The sequence below is a fragment of the Saccostrea echinata genome, unplaced genomic scaffold, assembly GCF_033153115.1.
Source record: "Saccostrea echinata isolate AGI-Se365-2 ecotype Australia unplaced genomic scaffold, CSIRO_AGI_Sech_v1 ptg000003l, whole genome shotgun sequence".
Classification (NCBI taxonomy): domain Eukaryota; kingdom Metazoa; phylum Mollusca; class Bivalvia; order Ostreida; family Ostreidae; genus Saccostrea; species Saccostrea echinata.
In genome coordinates this window covers 11,972,459-11,990,549 of record NW_026889752.1, presented here as the reverse complement: position 1 = coordinate 11,990,549, position 18,091 = coordinate 11,972,459, and the positions used below count along the sequence as shown (strand labels likewise).

General features: G+C 32.7%; 1 protein-coding gene across 1 annotated transcript; it reads right to left on the bottom strand.

Moving 5' to 3' along the window:
* Positions 1-4,178: 4,178 nt before the first annotated feature.
* Positions 4,179-14,794, bottom strand: LOC133178585 (cell division cycle 5-like protein). Its single transcript, XM_061313301.1, has 20 exons — positions 14,668-14,794; positions 14,385-14,488; positions 13,580-13,741; positions 13,062-13,183; positions 12,309-12,405; positions 11,495-11,545; positions 10,788-10,864; positions 10,302-10,405; positions 9,804-9,883; positions 9,493-9,568; positions 8,991-9,155; positions 8,370-8,535; positions 7,983-8,116; positions 7,383-7,560; positions 7,001-7,125; positions 6,393-6,581; positions 5,780-5,977; positions 5,391-5,474; positions 4,933-5,061; positions 4,179-4,566 (listed from the first exon to the last, which is right to left on the bottom strand). The coding sequence occupies exons 1-20, from the start codon at positions 14,710-14,712 to the stop codon at positions 4,462-4,464; spliced, it is 2,391 nt and encodes a 796-aa protein (XP_061169285.1). The 5' UTR covers positions 14,713-14,794; the 3' UTR covers positions 4,179-4,461.
* Between the last annotated feature and the right edge of the window lie 3,297 nt (positions 14,795-18,091).

Here is an 18,091-nt window from a genome sequence, read left to right as displayed (position 1 = left end):
GAACGAGCGCTCTACCTACTGAGCTGTATTTTCTGGATGCAAAGTACCTGTCTGCTCATTTTTTGTAATTGGCACGATTTGCAGTAAAATGTTTCAAATCTTTAATACCATCATCATAACACATTAAATGAAACATACAATAGTTGTCAGATGACCTGTATGGTTTCACAGCTGATTTAAAAACAATGTTAACAGATTTACATGTATTTGCATGACTTAATCCAAGAAGTCTTTTTATTTTAGCTCTACTGGTCAGAGACCAGAAGAGTTTATGCGATAGTAAGATGTCCGTCGTCCGTCCCTCTAGCTGCCTGTCTAGCTGTCCGTCTGTCAGTAAACAATTTTTAGGTCATCTAAGTCACTCAGGTGACCTATTGCTATCCGTCGGCGTTCGTCGTGCGTTAACATTTGAACATTTTTAGCTTCTTCTCTGAAACCGCTCAACCAATTTCAACCAATTTTGGCATATAGCACCTATGGGTGAAGGGCTTCATTTATCAGTTTATGGATCCTCTAAATTGTTGTACTCAAGTGACCGTTAAGGCTCTTGGGCCTCTTGTTCAAAATGCTACTTCTCCTACAATTTGGGTCTGCATGATTTCAACTTGGCAAACAAGGAGAATACACTAAGATACATAACTCTGTCAATCGGTTTTTTATTTCGATGAACGGTGTTGCCATGGTTACAAAAAATAAAAATTTCTATTAAAAAAGTATAAAATGCTTCTCCTCCTACAGTTTTGGATATATTTCAGTATTACTTGGCACACAAGTAGACCACATTAAGATACATAATTCTGTATATCAGTTTTTTTGATTTCGATCAATCGTATTGCCATGTTTACTAAAAATAGAAAATTCTGTAATTTTTTTTTAAAAGGCTACTCCTCCTACAGTTTTAGTCTGATTTGCAATCATGTCACAAAAAGAAACTGAATCAAGGATCATTATTCTATTTCTTGCAAGGTTTCAAGTCCAACTGCTACTTTTCTCTTCCTTTGTTACAAGTACAAACCAGTAGAGCTACAGTCTCGACAGAGACTTCTGTTTTTTTTAATTTTTATTTATTTATTTATTTTTAATCGGCACTAAATTCTTTTTTGAAGAAACTAAAAGCTTAATTTTCTATTGCCGTCTTCATATTTTGCACCAAGTCCTTATTTTTTATGTATTCTGTTTGTAAGATTTTGGACCTGGCATTTTGTTCTTTCTTTTTTCATACATTTGGATGAACACGATTTAAAATTTAAAATGTATTTCTTTTCATCAGTAAACATTGATACCAAAGAAGCTAATTTCTGTTGTATCTTTTCCTACCATACGTGTTGCCAGATATTAAATCCAAACGATGTAATCAATTTTGTAAAACAAAATTACCTTCCTGAAATTGATTTTATTTAGAAAACTTAATATACATAATTCTAAATACACTTACTAGGCAATATTATTCAAATAATTGTTTCACATGTTTTTTCAAAATAAAGAGAAACTTGATTCAATATTGTCATTACTTATGATTTATGAAAGATTTGGTAAAAGTATGATGCAAATCACTACATTTACAAGGGTGAAAATATTATTTAACTTTAAAGGGGCATGGACACAGTTTCAACTGAAATTTATTTTTACCAATTATTAATGTTTACAATTCTTAACTAAAGCAATTCCAATTATCAGCAAAATTTGAACATCGTTTGTTGATTTACAAAGGAGATGCAGAACTTAAACTTCTTCATAATGTAAACAAGGCTTGTGCCTTGTTTTTGTTTACATACAGAAAATATCATGTTTATAACAACACCAGATTCAGCAAAATCACTAGAAACTGTCTAATCGTATTTAGAATCAACTTCTTTATTAAAAAAATGTGCTTTGAACGAATAAATATTAGTATATTTAGCATATGTAAACAAAAACATGGCACAGGCCTTGTTTACATAACAGAGGTTGGGAGCTCTAAATCTGTCTTGTATTTCAACAACTGAAATTCAAATTTTTGATGATCATAAGAAATATCGATCTTAGTTAAGTATATGTAAACATAACAAATGGAAAAATAAAATTTGAAAATTTTAAGCTGAAACTGTGTCCATGCACCTTTAAAAAGCTCGCATAGCATTTGCCAAAAGAAAGATCATACTGACAAAGAAAAATACACTCAAGGCTCATAGGGTCCGTTCCATTTTTCTTTTGAAAACCATTATGAATAGTAGTACCAAAACATATTTATTGTATATCAAAAGAAAGAGGAAAGCTACAGCTTTTACCTAGAACTGTGAGGCAATGTATGATATAAACTGTTCATAAAAAGTACGGATTTTTCGAATGAGACCTTGAATGCCTCGGTATCTGTAGGCGCTAGCTTAATACCTTGGCTTAGGCATGAAATTTATCTTATGAAGCCATAAAAGACAAGCTCTCTCTAGAGCATTGAAATCTTGGCCCGAAAATATGTTACACCTATCATAAATGTATATTGAGCTGTTTTCAGCAATTAAAGGATGGTTAATGTATCCATGGTTTCCTTTTATTTAGACTGAGATATATTCTAAATAATTTTTCTATTGCATTAGTGGCAACAAGGTGTAATGTTTTTAAGAGAGCTGTTACAATTAATTTGGTTTTCTTAGTCTTCATTTTGGCCCAGTAAAGAACTAAAGTATCTGAAAATCTCAACTTTTAAATTTGTTATCATGGCAACCAAGATGCAAAGCAACCAAATTGGGTTTGATATATTATGTTTATGGTTTCAATCTAAAACAATGAGCTACGTTTCCTCAAAAACTGTGCGTGCCAAAAAAGCTCAAGTGGTTTCAGAGAATAGTTCTCAACAATTACTATATGTTCATTGACACCTACAGCTTATATGACATCCAAATAACATTCATGGTACCAATGATGTTGATCAATAGATTATTTATTATTTAAACCTTTCCGAATATATTAAATTTTTCCTAATCTAGGCCCGAATCAAAATACACATGACTATCTGAAAACGGTTCTTGGTTAATTAAATCTAGTAGACCTTCAACAGTGACAAAGATTTATGAAAATCACTAACATCAATCAAGTTTGGACTAGGTGGTATCTACAGAAAAAATTTCCTAAAGAAAATTTTAACCTGGAAGCTGTTGCAAAGGCAATACATCAATGACATCGTTGTACTTTTGGACTTGGTAAATGTGGGCTAAATGCAGTCTCATGTAAATAAACATTTTACTTATAAAGGAATGAATGGGTGTACAATTATGTAACCTTGTAATATATTTACGCCCCCCCACCCTATAGTTTTGGTCTGTCTGTCTGTTTGTCCTAAAAAAAACTTTAACCTAAGTCTTTTCTTTAAAACAATTGATGCCAAGACTCTCATATTTCACGTGTATTCCTTATGACATGGCTTTTCTGTGGTTACCAACTTTTTTCTAACTTCATGACCTTGACCGACTTAAAGCTTCCATAGTTCAAGTGAATTCTTTGCGACATGAACTTTCTTTGGGTATCCACATTTTTTACCTCATGATCTTGGGAGTTTGACCTACTTTTTAAAGTCTTAAAAAAACTCATCCATGGCAATGAGCTGTGATGTAAGGGGTACCAGTTTTTCACACATTGGTTTTTTTTTTGTTTTTTTTTAAATGAATGCAATTTATCCTTAAATAAACATACAAAAACATTTTGTTTTGTTTTTTCATCTGAAAAAATTATTTACTGTGGAATCATTTAAATTCATGGGGGTCAATGTTCGTTGGCAAGCAAGATTTTATTAGTTTGTGGGGATGTAATTTCGTGGGCTGCTCGTTTATTTAGTAGATTCAATAAATCAATACGTTGACAAAATAATTGTTCGATGGGATGTAAATTCGTGGGTAAGTGTTACCCAAGAAATCCACGAACATTGATCCCCCACAAACAATGATGATTCAACAGTATATAATGTGCATGAAATATTGTTATAATTTGTGCATTACTTTGATGGAAGAGCCAAGAAATAGCTATAGTTTACCTTTGACACTTTTTTCTGAAGATAATTTTTCACACCTGTCAGATGGCTTTAAAAAACTGGATTTAACTAGTTAAGAAGTTACATGTAATTATGTTTATCGATTGATCAACATTTATGATAATTGTCTCTTGAAATGTATCACCTCTAGAGACTGATTATTAAAAAAGTTCTATGAAAAATTCTAAATTTTATTTGCTTTGCAAATACAATATACATTTAAGAGAATGAAGGAAACTAATCCAGAATATCTTCCAAATCGTGTGTTTCTTACAGAGTTCATAGACTGGTGTTTTCCCTTCTGGATTTTATCTGCTCAGTATAGCATAGTCTTCTGTACAAATTTATTTTGTTAAACTTGGTATTAAGCTAAGGAGGGACCATAGTCTTGAAGTATATACAACATCATAAATAATGCATGATCTTAACCACCACTGAATTGTCACTTCATAACTGCATTATCAGCTATCATAGACAATAACATCTTTTTTGTACTGAAGTTCCCCAAACTTTTTCTGTAGTTCTTTTTCTCTCTCCATCTGCCTCTGTACATCCTCTGTCAGGGACTAAAAACAAAAAAATGGTCATTGTTCATGTAAGCCACTGTGGAGAATGCAATCTTTGTCTTACCCCCTCCCCCTTTTCTAATTCTTTTTTAAACCAGATCTTGCCCTTTATTAACCTAATGTAAAACTGTTCATCCACCATTTTTTGTTTACCTTTTCATTTAACCCAGCATTTTTTTTTTTGTTATCCTTCTTTCAAAAGTTAATACAAAGAAGAACAATTTCTTTGTAGGTATTATGGATGACAAAATTTTCCAACTTCTGTCAAAATGGCAAAGTTGAAAAAATATACTACATACGATCAACAATGACACAATTATCATAAAATTTTTTAATGTCAAAGAAACCAAACTCATACAAACAAACCTCCATTCTTTTTGGGATGGCTCCAATCTCGTGTTTTCTGAGGTCCTCAAACGTCTTATACTCCACATACGTCTGTTCTATCTGCTCTGTCAGATCATTTAACTGTTTAATTAAGCCCTGGGACCGAGACTGAAAACAAAACAACATTTTCATTTATAATACACACTGTTAAAGGAAACTGACAACAAAATAAATAGTTTACAATCACTTCAAGTAAATAAATAAATGTTTTATTCTATATTTTTGGATTTACTGTAAAAGCATATCCATTAAAAAATATTTCAGTCTTTCAATATTTTCAGGACCTATTAAATTCTCTGCTCATATTTCTTTCAACAACCTTCGAAAAGGTTGATCTAGATTTAAACATAACATAAAATGTACAACCTAATACATGAAATAATTTGAATGGACGTTTTATTCAGCAACTCTGTTACATACAAATAATAAAATCCCACCTGATAGCCTCCCAGTAAAATTTTCAGCTTCTTTTCCAGTTTGGCTGCTTGTTTGGCATCTTTGGTCATACTGTTTCTGTTTCCCTACAAGATTTATGACATACTACTGTAAAAATATTTTACCTTGGAAAAATATTCTACCCTGGGAAATCAAAGCTTAAACTTTGCCTTTGTAAGTTTTATTCTGTACAAAGATCAATGATGACTAATGTATATAAGACCTCAGAATTTCATTAAAAAAAAAGTGTACATCTGTTAACAAATATGACAATCAGTGAGCAAGTTGAGGAGTTCCAACATCGAATAAATCAATTTTGTTTTACATACAGATTTTAAGAATTTACCATTAATATTCTGAATTAAAACAAGAGTGATAAAAATTTCAGTACCTCAAGCCTTTTCTCCAGTGACTCAATCCTGTCCTTTTTACTGGCTAAGTTAGCCCTGGTGTAGCGGTTCTGGGAGGGGAGATAGAGAACCTGGGAGTAACACTCGTCCCACACCTGAGAGTAAGACTCTAAAGAGAGTTCTCCATGATTCATCCCTGCCTTCACCACCCCCATCTCCTTCTTCAACAGGTTCCTGGCCTACAGTATTCAAAATTCGATTTATAAAAATCTTGTACAAGAAATACATGTCCTGTGTGCTGTTATACTACATTGTACTGCCACCGTGCTTAATTTCGTACACAGCAATACTGAATAGACAAAGATGTATGAGTGGAAATCAGTTTCAATATACAGATAATGATCAACATAATTATAAAATAAAAAATAAAAAATTCTGTAAATGAAAGAACTATTTCAAATTTAAATAAACTGCCTGTGCAATGTTTTCCAATAAATGTATTTGACAGGATTCCATGATGTGCTCAGGGAAGTATCCTGTTAACAAATTTTCAATTCTGTATCCTTCACATAAAAAGTGAGATTTTAATAAATCTGATTTCATACATCTGATAAACACCCCCCACCGAAAATTTTTTTTGTCCACCCCTGTTACCTCCTCTAGATCTTCCTCTGTGTATTTGTCGTAGGGATGTTGCTGTAGATAAGCCAGATGCTGAGCCTGTGATGTGACATTTTTCTGGTTCTTTTTGCCTGGTCCCATCCCCAGCTGACCAGGAGTAGGATTATGTACAGCATCATAATGTTGCATGGTCAACATCTCTCTCTTTATCAATTCCTCAGCCTGAAATGTTATTGAAAGTTTTCACTTTTTTTTTTGACGTCCTTGCCTATGTGACATTGTTTTCATTCAAATGTGAAGGCAATTCAAACTGTCATGCTTCAATGAATTATATCTGTGAAAAGTCTTTAAAAACAGCTTAATAATACAAAGCTTTACACAAATCATTTGGATTAAAAAGAAGTAAAATGATCCACAGAAAAGTACACTGATGTGTTCCTTGTCCGAAAAATATTTCAGGGGAAATATGCTTTAATGCCTCTGTGTTTTGTGTGCTTTGTGGATGGCTGCATCAGAAAAACGTCTTGCATAGAAATCCTTATTTGAGGGTCTGACAAGACTTTTCAGATCATTTAAAGCTTCAATCTAAGTTGCACTTGCTAACAAAATTAGTTTTCTGCATTGCCTGTAAATAACCTCACCTTCTGTAGTTCGTTTAAGGGCGGGTCTCCAGGACCTGTGACCCGTAAGATATTTTTATTGACGTCTGATGGGCGGGGCAGATCTCTCTGTACAGATTGGGACCTCAGTTTCATTTCTTTCTGACCTGTTACAGAAACATTACAAAGAGTATTTCACTGTTTCGTCCTCTGAATGCAAAAAATCCTTTTTTCAGCATTGTACAGAAAAAAAAATTAAGGCTAGGCAGAAATTAACCAAGTTTAAATTTACTTCATATCCATCTTATATTCTAATCCTGGAAAATATCAAAGTGTTCTTTTAAAAGGGCACAACAATTTTTGATAGGAGGTCCTAAAAAACATGCACAAAAGTAAGACATAGGTAGAAATCTAAAATACACACGTTTTGCTAAATGTTCTGCCTCAGACTGTTCGTCAACATCTGCCTGGTCAGCGATGAAGTCCTCCCCTTCATTTGTTTCATCCATATCTTCCCCTAGATCTTCCACCACAATTTCGTAATCATTTTTAGGTCGAGGCAAACTTGCCAAACCCTGGCGGAGCTGGTCTTTCATATCTCTCTGGAAAGTCAAAGTTGCAATTTTTCTTTTATCAACAAGAATTAATTCTTATACAATGAGTGCTAATCACAGAATTCTGTATACGAGTTTCTTCTCATACAATCACTTTCTACCCCAAACTTCCAATTTGTAAAAAAAAAAAAAATTCCTTGAATAGGTTTTCACAAAGTGCATATCTGTCTCTTTAAACAAAACAGAAATTGAACCAGGTTCTGCTATTGAGTGTGGATTCTTACTACTTTTATTCTGGGATGTGTCAATAAATTTACAGGGTTTAATTTTTAGTTTAGTTTTAGCTTTAGTCAGAAGAATACACATCCCTGATAATGTATGTTAGCATCTTGGAGACAAAATCCCATTGGAAGTCTTTCTTCTGAATTTACACACTTTCCCTGTTTATCATATGATATGTGATGGATTACCTGATAGTATTTTTCATTAACAGCAGCATCAAAGTCTTCTTCCTGGTTAATGTTCAGTTTGTCCCTCATTGGGGTTCTCAGAGGAGTCTGGCCAGCCACACCCATCCTAGGGGTCATTCCACGTGGGGTCATACCTTATTAATACAGTGAAAGAATTTTAAATCTATTTAATAACCATTGATAAGTAACTTGTTAGAACTTCAAAATATTAGTAGACTTATATTTTTCTAATAACTCAATCATCAGTCTCAACAGAAAATTTATATACATGTATTTATATTAAAAAAATTCCTTCTGAATCAAGCATTCATACAGAAATTGCTACATTTATTTTTCATCCAGCTACTCTATGTATAGTTTTATTTCTAGTAATATTAAAGTACACACCTTGACCTCCTGGGGTGTGCATAGGGGTTCCCAAAACAGTGTTTGGGGTCTGTGCTACAGCATGCTTGGGGGTCACTCCACCAAAGTCCGACTCATGGAGAGGAGTGTTAAGTCCACCTTTCAGTGGAGTATCCACTACACTTAATGCCATCAAATTCTGAGCTTCCTACATTTGAAACATGTCATTTTATTATCAAAGAGCAACTGCAGCTTCTAAGCTTTAAAATTTAGACTTCTCAGTTATCATAATGAAGCTGGGGATTTTTTTCTCCAATACTTAACACAATAAAACCTTGCACTTACAAATCAGATTGGAACACCTAAATTATCCCTTCTATGAATTTCTCCCTTTTTTCACAAAAATGATAAGGGAGGTATAAACCAACATCAAGGAAAGGGAAGAAAACTTAAGTAAAGTTGAATTTTGGTATCTCAAACATCAATATCTGGATTAACATGGATTTGATGAAGTGCCAACCACTTTTCTTTATATAATTTAATCTTTGATATCTTGAATCCTCAGATTTTTTTTTCAGCTCCATCGAATGTCACATAATGAGGTTTGATTGTACTGGTGTAGGGTGTACCTTCACTACGTAGATATCTTAGTGTAAGGGTTACCTGGAGCACTGTGTCCTGGAGGGCTGGTGTGCGGGGGGTCCGGAGGTTTGCCACACCCTGAGTGACGTTGTAATCCTGTAGTAGAGCCTGACTGGCCACATTTCCTCCCCCTGATTCCTCCGCCTGCTGACGAGCATACTCACTGGTCTGACCTACTTTTACCACCTGTTAAATATGAAAGCACCAGTTACATATATTTTTAAAAAATCCAGGTTTTATTCAAGAAGAAATATACACTACAATGTATTTTTTTTCCTGATGTTATGAAACTATTGAATCATTAAATTAGAAATTAAATAGAGGACTTTATGATTTATTTGATAACTTTTCCACAAATTCACAAAATTCACACATGTAAATTTCAACTAGAAAGAATGCAAGCTTTTAACCAATTTATGGACCATTTCATACATCATGCTTATTGTCTAAAGAGAGCCATCTTCAGATACATGTACATAAGCAAATTTTAAAACAACAAACTCTATCATTGTATAATTTCTACCTCCTCCAGCTCTTGATCGGAGATTTGTGGAGCTGGTAACACAAGCTTGCTTCTCTTCTTCACTGGTTCTTGAAAACTAAAAAAAAATATTAATTTTATACACCAGGGGTATTAATTTATCCTTTGTTTAAAATTTTTTAATCACGTTTTTCACAATAAAAAAAAGTCATGACATAAACAGAAGCTGAAACAATTCTCAAGGCCTACCAACAGCTCTCTCACTTATACCTTGAAACAGATTTAAAGTGTTTATTTTGTTTTTGGATTTTTTTTTTCATTCAAATCCAAAGATCTAGAGCATTTATCCTTACTTGCTCTGACTTGCTATGGCTCCTGGTAAATCATTTTCTTTTCTCTTTTTCTGTTTCTGTTTATCCTTCTTTCTGTCTCTCTGTAATAAAACATTATTTGTCTTTATTTGTATTTACTGGAAGTATAACTTTAAAGCTGAATTCCATAATGAAATACAAGAACAGCTTTTCACACAGATTTGTTATTACTGACAACTACAACAATAATACTGGAAGTTTCAGGGGGAAAAAAATTTGAAAATTTGATACAGAAATTTTTCATATCTAATAACTTGCAATAAATTATCAGATACAACATAAACTCATTCTTCTATGAAGTTTATCTAAAATGTTTTGAACGAGTATTTTTCTTTAAAAATTTTTCATCTTGTACATAATGCATAACCCTTTTGATACATTACATAAAAAGATGTATAAAAGGATCTAAACACCCCCCCCAAAAAAAAAAACCCTAAAATGATGAAAACATTGTGTCTACACAGAAAGTGACAATATTACCTCCTCCTTGTCACTTCTGCGTTCTCCTTCCAAATTCTGCTGACGTAATCTTTTGAAGTTAGGTTCCTCTGCCACATACACCTCCTCTGATGTGTCATAAAACCCTGTAAAGGACAAATCAAGTCAATCAATACCATCAAGTCTGTTTTAGGCAATTTTACAGGCGTGTTTCGACATTCGATGACAACGTAAAAAATACAAAAAGAAAGAAGAAGTTACAGTTTCAATACAAATCTGGCACTGTATTTTGTTATAAATATAAAATTATTGTGAAAAATTAAAACTCATGCTCTGTGAATTTTCAAAGGCCATGCAGCAAGACCTTACAAACTGTTTTTCTTATATGACCTCCTAAATGCCAACTGCCTTGTAATAAATTTGTGCACTTTCCAGTATTTTAAAAGTTGCAGAAGATATCAATTTTCAGTGGAATTTTCTTTCAGATAATATGGACCACATGCATCGCCCACAAAGATAATGGGATACCTGGAGCAGGTTTCTTCTCAAATGGAATTTCTGCATTGTAGTCTACTCCTCTTCTTCTTTTCTTTTGTTTCTTTATTCTAGATATACAGAGAAATATTTTTTATTAAGTTATTAAACAAGAGGCCCATTGGCCTTGATGATCACCTGAGTATCATTAGTTTTCTCAGGCTATGACGAACTCAATCTCACTTATAAGTGGGACTCTGGATTCATGTGACATGAATTCTTCAATTTGTGAGAACTCAAATTTCATTATCACACTGCAGGAAGCTCCTCTCAAAGATGTTTAGGAATAAAGAATCTCAAAGACACAATGCATAATGCATTTTCAATATATGATCAATTTAGTATTCCTTTGGACAAAGCCCAGGGGATACAAATTTCACAATTTGGTAATGAGCTTACACCTTATTGCCAACATTAGATAGATTGCTTACTTAACGTCTAGGAATAAGTAAGGTTTTACAAAGAAATTCATAAAATTCACAATTTTTGTTCTCTTAAATCAAGCCAATCATACATGTTACATTCATGTACAAAATTGGCTGAAATTGACTCTGCTGTTTTTCAAAGAAGCTGAAAATTGTCAAAAATTACAAAGAGGATAGACGACTGAGGATAGCAATAATTCACCTACTTTTTGCTTAAAAGAATTTCTTTTTCTTGTTTTTAATCGGCAAAAGGCACAGATCAAAATAATAACTTACTCAATGCCTGCTGCACGCAATTCTCGTCTTTTCTGCAGAGCTGCTAGTCGTCTGAAATATATACATGAAACTATGAACTGAAATACACTCTTTTTTGTGGAAACTTCAGAGCAGTACTCACATGAAGAATTTAAAGAATTTTCTTTGGCTTGAAAATTTAAATCTTATTTAACATCATAAAAATATTACTTCTATATACGAACATAAAACAAACTGATTATCATTCTAACAGTGACCTCCATCAGCATTTATTACATACTTAACTGTATGTATACAAAACCTGACAATCAATTTTAAAGGTAATTGTAGTCTTATACTCAGGAGGGGGGGGGGGGGGGGGGGAATGATAATTACACAAAACATTTTTTTCTCACATCTTTAGTGTAAACTAATACTTCTTATGGGTGAATTAAAAAAAAATGTAAAGCTCAATACTTTAAATATTATCAGGAAAGTCTTTATTTCCACCATAAACCATTATTATTCATTCACAGATCTTCAAAAAATATTGAATTTTAAAAATGTGACAAAAAGGTGTTGCTCTCCTGACATTTTCAGCATCATTTTTGGGCATAACTTTTTTGTGAATTGAGATATCAATGAGATATTTGGCAGGTATTTAGACACTATCTAAAGACATATGCCGAGACATAGAAATTTATTCCCATTGCCTGTTCTTTTATTGCAGATTGAAAAATATGTGTTTGGAATTTTTTTTTAAATTCACCCTTATATATAAATTCTCAAGCTTATACTATTAGATCATAAATTTAATTTGAAGAATAGTGCAAAATTGACAAATATTTTGCAATACCTGGCTTCTTCTAACTGTTTTTCTCTGGCTTTTCTCTTTGCTTTTTTGCCTTGTGTGTTGGCTAAACGAGCTCTTGCTTCTGACAGCATTTCAAGTTCTAAAAGGAGAAAACAAGAGCAATACACAAGGAGATAAATCGGTGTAAACTGTGAAATAGAAATGGGGAAGGGGGGAGGGATGTTACTGAGTACATGGTCATCCAGCTTTACATTGTATTGATAATAATTCAATTGCATGACTTGAAAAAGAAACAATAGGGATCTTAGTATATTTTTATTTATAAGGTTAAAGTACACAAGGCATAAATATATAAAGAATTCTTTTTACATGCATGAAAAATCCATCTAGACATAGTTATAAATATAGTTTGTAATATTAGAGTTCTTCAAGCATATAATATATAATTTATAAACAATTTTTGCATAAAAAATGCATGTAGGCATAATATAAAAATATACATGTGTGCACTGCTCAATGCTTAATATTTTAAAAATCATTCAGTCCTAAGTACAATTGTCCATCCCTCAAATACAATTATATTTACTGTAAATTATAAATATGTTTTTTATTTATATTTGAAAAAAAATGTGTATCAAACAAATACACAGAGACAGGAGTAAATAACTATCAGAACTTTACCATACAAAAACTGTTCAATGATATGAAATTTACAGATTTCCTTAGTATGCATCGAGAGTGTTAAGTGGAAGATAAGCCTATACACATGTAGCTGAGAAAGTCATCTTTTATTACCGTCTTCATCCATATCAATGGGATCTGGTTTGGCAGGCTTTGTCTCAGGATTAGGATCAATTTCTCCCGGCTTCAGTTTCCTGGGATCACCTTCACTGTCATCTCTGTTCTGAGCTTTGTCTCTGTGTGTATATTTATATACAATTAAACCATTCTCTGTCAAAATGCTTTCATAGTACACATTTCCTTGTCATTTGTGTATTATTAAATTCCAAATATATATTATAATGAAAGTTTTCTACAAAGCCATAAGTCCATTATTATATAAAATGAAACAAATTTTGAATACAGTCAGATTTCGATATCTCATACTATATGGGAACAAGGCAAAAACTTTGTGATATCCCTGGATTCAAGATATATCCAGGGTAAAATACTGAAAGAATAATGGATATGACCTTCCAAATCATTTCAACATATTCATGGTATTCGAGATATCGGATTTCGAGATACTGAAGTTTAACTGTAATAATTATTGCAATACACATAAAAATTACCCACATAATTAGAATACTTACAGAAGATATTCATAATGTTCTAAACACTGCGCCGCTGTTCGTCCCACTATGGGTGCAATGGTTCTCCACTGTGTGGGCATCAACTTGGCCAAATGTAGCAACTTTTCCTCTTCTTCTCGACTCCATTCTGTTTTCTTGATACTGGGGTCCAGCCACTCAAACCTGTTTAATATATGAATTATGTTGACATGTAATTAATAAAACATTCTGTTTAATTCACTTCATTATGAGAGTTATACATCAAGGTAAGCATCCCCTATGCTCAGGATGTGGTCAACTCTGCATCTCATGGTACCTTAAAGCCCGTTCACATGCACCATCTACTCACAATTAAGTCTAAATTTTTCACTAATGCAAACTTTACTCCTGAAGCCTGTTCAACACAGCGAATGTTCGCGAGCGCTCATGAACATTTCCGTTGCAGGGATAAGGAATTTTGGCGAGCGCTTGCGAACGTTCCTTTGTTGAACAGGGCTCTGGTGTGTAAATGTGTTTTTTGCAACATATTCACATGCACTAGCAAACTTGATATAAATAATATACAGTGATATAAAACTGGCAATTTCCAAGCATAATCATAAGTTTTATCCAAGATAAATTCCGGATTTGTTAATCTCTCATATTTAGATTTCCGTGAGCACAACCTAGATGCTTGTACTGAAAATTAATTTGAAAATCTGTAAATTCCAAACTTATGGAAACATGTTATTATGACCATAATAATTGTTACTTTCAATAAACGTTAGCACATAAAACCCAAAGCATCAAACAAGTACACCATCTGATAAAGAGACTAAAGTCTTACCATCGTGCTTTACACTGTTTGGCGGATTTCCTATGAAGTAAGGAAGCAATTCTGGCCCATTGATTCTTGCCATATTTCATTACAGCTGCTTTTAATATTTCATCCTGTCAAAGATTTAGAAATAGATGTCTTAGAGTATCAGTTGAGTTTAATAATAAACAAAAATGAGATTTATTTATAGAACAAATTCGGGAAAGTAAATAGCTACATAACTGTTTGTTCGCTTTGCAATAAAGATATTTTTAAAACATACTTTTCTTCTTCATGTTATTTCCGAACTTACCTCCGTGTTTCTCCACACACCACCTTTAATCATTATTCGCGGCATCTTCACTGTATTGCTGTATATTCAATACAAATTTATTTGGGTACACTTCTGAAAAATAAACAATATGGAGAAGATAGCCTCGTTATGGATAATACGATCTCGATACGTATGGGCACCTGAGGGATTCGGTGCTCAGACGTTTCGGCACCAGACATCGAAAATGCAAAGACATAAAAATACTTTTTTTTTTTTTGGTTCAGAGGCGTAATTGCTTTTGTTTTTTGTTTCCAACATGCTTATAATAATAATGTAAAACACAACAAAAAATAATTCCTCATTATTCCCTTGCCCTTTTTAGGTTTTTATAATCTGATACATGTTTAATAATAATTCTCCCTTCAAGTTTATTTTCATAGCGGTCGGGACTGGTAGAGGAGGAGAGTGGATACGGGAGAAGAAAAATACAATGAAACAAAAATAGAGAAAAGCGAAACAACGGGAGAGGTAGGCACTAGGAACAGGGGTTGTCGATGGGAGATCATAGAAGGGAATAGTAAACCCCCCCCCCCCCACCCCTTTTGACTTAGAACTGTCATTTTGATTGAATCAGATAATGTGTCAGTAACAAAATATGATGTAATTGTGTTGATAAAATGGACAGCATGCATCCACCTTGCATTCAATACGATAGTGTATTTTTAAAGATCAGAGTACATCAGTAGGATATCAATTAAGTCCATTTTTAGCTCTACTGGTCAGAAATCAAAAGAGCTTACATACAGTATGATTGTAAGTTGCCCGTCGTTCCTCCGTCTTCCTAGCTCTTTGTATTTTTTGTTTGTCTGTATGTTTGTCTGTAAACAACTTTCAAAATGCTACTTCACCTGTAGTTTTTGTCCTATATAACATTATAACTTGGAACACAGGTACACATCCCTAAGATACACGATTCTGTTTTACTGTATATATCGTTTTTTTAAATTTCGATAAACGATATTGCCATGGCTACTAAAATAGAAATTTCTATGAAATTCTTTCAAAACGCTACTTCTGCTAAAGTTTTGGTCCGATTTCAATAAAACTGGGTACATAAGTAGACTTCACTAAGGTATATTCGCGTAAGTTCGTGGACTGGTGCTATATAAAATTAAACCGCTTTAGGTACATCAATGATTTTTTTTTTACATATCTAGTTAACAAATTTTCTGTCTACAGAATAAACTATATGACACACGGCTTATCTTTGAATAAATTGTAAATGTTTCCGTAAAAAATGGTATGAACACGCGGCGCAACCTCAAATTGCGACATTTTTTTCTATGTAGTGAGTCTAAAGGAAATAAATCCTCAGATACACATGTATGAGCATTTTTCATCCAATGATTAATATAATTCACTAGCTATAGTGTAATGTGACATAACTGTGTTGCAAAATTTACAACCTCATTTTGTCAGTTCTATAAGATCTTATAGTAAATTAATTAGAGGTCTAGAAAGGGAATTTTCATCTAAGTATAGGTCCATTTAAAATATAATTATGCTTTGAAATCAGCTCTTCATGAAATTCTAAAATCATAAAAACAAAATGGGTTTCAATTAGTATTTTTAGGGTATCTCATCAAGAAAAAGTGAACTGAGGCGAAAGACATCGAGAAGCAATGACGTTTTCAAACTACATGAAACCCCAGCCCTTTAAATCGCTTTAATATCCGACTTACAAAAAAATTGAGCTGTTTAATAAAATATTTTTTTACACCCCAGTTTTTTTTTAAGTCGGACTAAAGCGATCAAAAGTCCTGTGCACACATTTAAAACAAAATGGCAATAACGCCGGGTGATCATGTCTTTAAATTTTGTATTTAAAGATAAATTGGCAAATTATCAACGCATCAAGCTAAAATTTTCAACTCTTCTTGAACTTGGAAAAAATGTACAGTGTATGTAGAGAAGGTGTAAAATTAAATTAACATAGGCCTATACACGATATAGAATCAACTTATCGCATCAGTCCACGAACCTTATGATAACCCCACGTAAAATTTAACTATATAATTCTGTGCATCGGTTTTTGATGAATGGTGTTGCCATGGTAAATAGAAATAGAGATTTCATTAGAAGAAGGTAGACGAACAAGGCGAGCAGAATGCCTATACAATTTCAATTTCAATTTCAATTCGTTTATTGACCAATTAAGGGCCCTCATGGGGCAAAAAGAAAGTACATTGTTAAAATGTATATAATGATTATGATCATACATACGAAATACAATATACATATACATAAGAGGAAAAGAATTGCTTGATTGATAGAAAAGACATACAAGTAGGGGAATACCCAAAATATTTTATATGAACATAAGACTTGTTTTATAGGTATACATACAGTACATCATATATTTATGCATACATTACTAAACCATATACTTGAAAGTATCATACTTTTACATAATTAATAATAATAATAATAATAATAATAATAATAAAAAAGTTACATGTATGGTGCGACAAATGAGAAGGTGAAAAATTAAATATGAAATCACAAAATTCTTTCTGATATTTCATCTAACATTAACGTATACTATTATAAATTACGTAAAATCCTCACAATATGTAACAATCGTACAAAGATTGAAATAATAGCATACGTACAACTTTTCCATATGAGCGGGTATCGTTCCGTATTTTTGATAATTTATCCTAAAAGTATGTGTAAGGATATACATTTTTTTGATGAATAAAAACATGGAGCAAAGACCCCCTTTACCTTAATACATGTAATACCTTCTTTGACACGACATTTGCATCTTTCTGAGAAATATTTAAATTTAAGTCCATAAAGTCAAAGGTCATAACACAAACATGATTTAAATTCCACAATTTGGCTTAAGAGGGCTGGGTGGTTGTGGCCATTTTCAGACTGTATTGATCTCCTTTAGAAGAAGAGCTCCATATAAAAATATACAAAAATGATCAAATTTTAAAACTAAAATGTATGAAATTTTTCTTTGTCAAATGATAGTTGACAGCTTAAGATATCATGTCTAAAAAATTAAGTTATATATCTGATGGTTAATTTGTTGACCCCCAAGCCTCCTTAAGTTGTTTAGCGTAGTGGTTAAACGTATATTAGTCTAAACAAGAATGACAGAATTTTTATTGTTTGTTCGAACTCCAAGAATACCACATTTGTTTTTATTATAGAATAAATTTTGCCGAGAAAATTTTCCGCAGGTAAGATTTGTTTGTCATAATTTCATATATTTCAAAAGAATTTTCCTCTAAATACTAAGTTCACAAATTGAATATGATTTCAAACGTCTGAAGCTTTAGGCTTTTTGCACACCTAATTGTTAGCGCATCTCCTTTCTTTCAAAATGCTACTCCTACTATATTTGGTGTTCCCATGGCTACTAAAAATTTTTCTATAACCAGAATGATTC